Genomic DNA, 4537 nt, shown 5'->3' on the forward strand with positions numbered 1-4537 from the left:
GAAACAATTTTAAAAGATTTCTCACCGCGGCCAACCAGCTTGCGCCATGTGGCATAGCTGGTTGGCCGCCTTTCATGTCTAGCTTAATAGGTTTAATGTCGCTCGAGGCTTGCTTCGGCTTTATCATTACTTGTTTTAGCAAACAAGCATAGGGTCCAAAATAAGGGGCATTAAAAAAGTTGAAGATTTAACCTAAGTGGTTAAAATTATTCGCAAAAAAAACCCTAAGTGGTTAGAAGTTAGATGTTTGAGTTGGACTCTAAGAATAAATTGCACTCTAGTATCTAGTTACAAGGTAAGAAGTGGACGGTGAACGTACATGACAAAGGAGTGCGGGTTAACTCGAGGAGAGAAAGTATCCTTGTTTTTGTGCTAAGACAACCACGTACGGCTACACCCCATCAATCCTTGGTATAATCTTCGAGCCCATTTTCATTCTTAGTGATTGTTCAGTCCTTGGTATAATCATTGGTACATAGATTCTTGTACGTGTGCTTGGTGTATAAATTTGGGCGTCCTAGCTAGACTGGGTTAAACAAGCCCGTTGTATACTACTGTAACTTCCAATGGCTTCTCCCTTGTTCTTGTGCATCCTCCTGGTCGTATTTGGCAGCTACCTTTCCACCATTTCTGCTGCAGGCAACGGTAAGCAAAGCTTTGTTGTGGTGTCAACCAGCTTATTTCAGACACAAGATGTCTGCTCCACCTCCACATCAACAGGTACGTACGTGCATGAATTGAGCATGGCATAATTTTCGACGCTAACCGATCTGCATGTTAGGAACAGTCCTATGACACTCTGATGTTTCTTTTAGTGATGCCGCGGCCAGACCGCGCCGGCGCCGTTGTGCCGCTGTTGCACAGGCACGGACCCTGCGCCAAGTCGCCGTCCACCGACAAGCCATCATCTTTCGCCGAGGCGCTTCACAGAAGCCGTGTCCGCGCAGACTACATCATGAGCAGAGCACTGAGAGGGAGGGGCACCACAACCATCATGGAGGGCAAGGTGAGCATCCCGGCGCACCTGGGCACCTCTGTGGACTCGCAGGAGTACGTAGTGACGTTGGGCCTGGGCACGCCGGCCGTGGAGCAGGTCCTCCTCATGGACACCGGCAGCGACCTGTCGTGGGTGCAATGCGCGCCATGCAACTCCACCGACTGCTACCCTCAGAAGGATCCTTTGTTCGACCCGCGCAAGTCCTCCACCTACGCACCCATCCCCTGCGGCTCCGACGTTTGCAAGAGCCTCCAGTCCAACCACTTGGGCAATGGCTGCAGCATGAACGACAATGGCACCCAGTCCCAGTGCGGGTATCGAGTCGAGTACGGAGGAGGTTTAAAGACCAGGGGTGTGTACAGCAACGAGGCGCTCACGCTGGCCCCCGGCGAAGTGGTCAAGGACTTCCATTTCGGCTGTGCATACAAGCAGCGCGGCGCCGACGACAAGACCGACGGCCTGCTCGGGCTCGGCGGGGCGCCCCAGTCGCTCCCGGTCCAGACCTCCGCCCTCTACGGCGGCTCCTTCTCCTACTGCCTCCCGCCGGTGAGCAGCGGCACCGGGTTCCTAGCCCTTGGCGCTCCCAGCAACACCTCGGGCTTCTCATTCACGCCGATGACTGACTTCATGGATGACGGAACCTCCTACCTGGTGAAGCTCACCGGCATCAGCGTCGGCGGGAAGCAGCTCCGCATCCCACGGAAGGTGTTTGAGGGGGGCCTGATCGTGGACTGCGGCAATATCATCTCACATCTGCCGTCGACGCCCTACGCTAAACTCCGGTCCGCGTTCCGGGCGGCCATGGCGGCTTACCCGCTCATCCCGAGCGACGACGACGACACATGCTACAACTTCACCGGATACAGCGACGTTACCGTGCCCAAGGTCGCTCTCACGTTCACCGGCGGCGTCACGGTCGACCTCGATGTCCCCAATGGGGTTCTGTTGGATGGCTGTCTGGCCTTCACCGAGTCCGGGTCAGATGGTTACGTCGGGTTCCTCGGCAATGTCCAAATGAGAACGTTGGAGATGTTGTACGACGCTAGGGGTGGTGGACTCGGATTCCGGGCAGGTGCGTGCTGACCCCTCAAGCTATATCTCAATCAGGAGCTAGCTTGCCAAAAAATAAGATCGGTTTGCTGTTAACTTCTCGACTGCTCGACAGTGGGTGACCCGTGTCCGATCATTCCGTCGTTGTATTTTCCGTTTTTGTCCAATTCTATCTTGATGTCATTTGTAATCTGTTCTATCTACTTAAAAAGAATGTAAGGTTTCATCTTTCACTTTTCTTCCCTTTCGTCCAACCTTTCTTGTGTGATAATCAATCATGTATTAATTTGCTTACATTCTGAACCAATTTTACTTTAATTTACCTACCAAAATTCTTATCAAACTATAAGTTAAATCACAGGCATAATTTAATAATTATTTACTTACACAATTGCCAATATGGGCCGATAAATCATAAACTGATGTATTAGAATATTTATACCCGTTGCAATTGTTCTAGTAAGAGGATATGATGTAATAACTCCTCTACATTTTTAAACTCTGCAACTAAGCAAATACATCATATGCAATACCTTGAATCTACCTTAATGGTACAATCCTATACTATGTCAATGCAAGTAAAGTAGTATATCATATCCAAATCCATCCTATTATTATTACATATAAAAAATACTTGATGGGATCACCAGAAAAAAGATAAATAACTTTAAAAAAATCCCACAATAATTAGAAACATCTAGCCTTTAATCCGATGGGCCTATTTTCGTCAATGCACTAGAACCTTCAGTAGATCTTCATAATCCAGGTGACCCGTACCTTACGCAGCAAAATCACAATAAATCTCATAAGCCAGGTGTACCCTCCACCCTACCCACAAAAATAACAACCAATCTCGATGATAGTAGGTTGGACCATCCAACGTACACGAGATAATTGCATCTATAGTCCTTGTACCCGCTGGCGACGTCCAACTTAGTCATGGAACTTGCGTATTGCTTCAATACGGTCCCGATACATGAAAACACGTGATCAATACGGTCCCTAAGGTTGAAACGCCGGTCCTGGCTGTAAGCTTTGCATACGTGTTGTGTATTCTGCCGTATGCCACGTCAGACTGGCCCCGCTCGTTAGGTTGGACCCATATGTCAGTGGGGTATTGAGAAATAAAAGAAATATCGCGCGGGGGTGCTGTGGTTCGAACCCGCAACATGTGGGCCGAAGAAGCGCGCTAGCCACCAGACCAAGCGTATACGCGTGATATTTGAGGAGATGCACACCCTATATATGTAATCCTCTTTACAAGAAATATATTTAGTTTTTTTGAGTAAAAAGAAATATAATTAGGTATTCACAGTCTTTTTTTGGGCTGTACGGGCATGTTCCTTTTGTTTTATAGCTACGGCCCAGCTGTCTTCTGCATGTTCTGTTTTTTCGTTCGTGTTCATTTTTTTGGCAGCCTCCTATTTGGCGCGAGCAAACCCTAAAAAAAGGGCACGAGCAACCTGGTGCGTACCCCACTGAGCCCACTGCATACAAATTTTTTGAAATTGCGAATATTTTTTAATTCACAAGTTTTTAAGAACCGGTCAACATTTAAAAAAATCGCGCTGAACATTTTTCGAATTTAAAACTTCTTTTTAGAATTGAAAAAATGTTCACCATATTTTTTAAGTACGCTTTTTGGAGCTCGTTAACAAGTTTTTTTGCATAGGCAAACTTTTTTTTAATTTCTGAATAACTTTTGAAATTCATAAACATTTTGTTTGTGGTGAACATTTTCTGAATTCATCAATATTTTTTTAAACAGTGAAAATTTTCTCAAAATTTAGGAAATATATTTTTCTAAACCCGAAGCATTTTCTTCAATATTTTCATAAATTCAAGCACATTTTTCTATACACAAACTTTTACTTTTGAATCATGAGCATTTTTTGAATCTAGGAACATAAAAAAATCAATTCATGAATACCAAGTGTGTGTGTGTGTGTGTGTGTGTGTGTGTGTGTGTGTGTGCGTGCGTGCGTGTGCGCGCGCACGATATGTGAGGTGATGCACCCCCTATATATTTAGTCTTCTGTACAAGTTGCGCAAATTTTCTAAGTTGCGAACATTATTTTTTGGAAATTTCTAAGTTGCACTCACTATATGTATGTGAGGAGATGCACTCCCAAAATGTTCACCATATTTTTGAAGTTGCGGACATTTTCTAAATTCATGAACTTTTCCAATTTAGTGAATATTTTTTGAAACTGCATACAGGTTTTTTGGAACTCGTCAACAAGTTTTTTTGCATAGGAAAATATTTCCTGAAATACGTGAAAAACTTTTGAAATTCAGAAACATTTTTTTTGTGACGAACATTTTTGAATTCATCAATACATTTTTGAATCAGTGAACATTTTTTAAATATTGTTTTGAATATTTTTAAAAATTCATGGACATTTGTTGTAGATACAACGTTTTACTATTAAATCATGAACATTTTGTGAATCGATGAACGTTTTTGCTTTCTAAAAAACTCATGAATAT

At 44.4% G+C, this 4537-nt stretch overlaps 1 protein-coding gene across 1 annotated transcript; it reads left to right on the forward strand.

Annotated features, from left to right (window-relative positions):
* Window positions 1-566: 566 nt before the first annotated feature.
* On the forward strand, window positions 567-2080 carry LOC125519874 (aspartyl protease family protein At5g10770-like). The gene is made up of 2 exons (XM_048684649.1): window positions 567-645; window positions 816-2080. The coding sequence occupies exons 1-2, from the start codon at window positions 567-569 to the stop codon at window positions 2078-2080; spliced, it is 1344 nt and encodes a 447-aa protein (XP_048540606.1).
* Window positions 2081-4537: the final 2457 nt, after the last annotated feature.

The sequence above is a fragment of the Triticum urartu genome, chromosome 7, assembly GCF_003073215.2.
Source record: "Triticum urartu cultivar G1812 chromosome 7, Tu2.1, whole genome shotgun sequence".
NCBI classification, from domain to species: domain Eukaryota; kingdom Viridiplantae; phylum Streptophyta; class Magnoliopsida; order Poales; family Poaceae; genus Triticum; species Triticum urartu.

What these genes read in the sequence shown, in the direction of transcription:
- LOC125519874 (XM_048684649.1), top strand. Translation starts at nt 567, where the DNA reads ATGGCTTCTCCCTTGTTCTTGTGCATCCTCCTGGTCGTATTTGGCAGC. An exon ending in CATTTCTGCTGCAGGCAACG is followed by an intron (nt 646 to 815) that starts GTAAGCAAAGCT and finishes TGTTTCTTTTAG; the next exon opens with TGATGCCGCGGCCAGACCGC.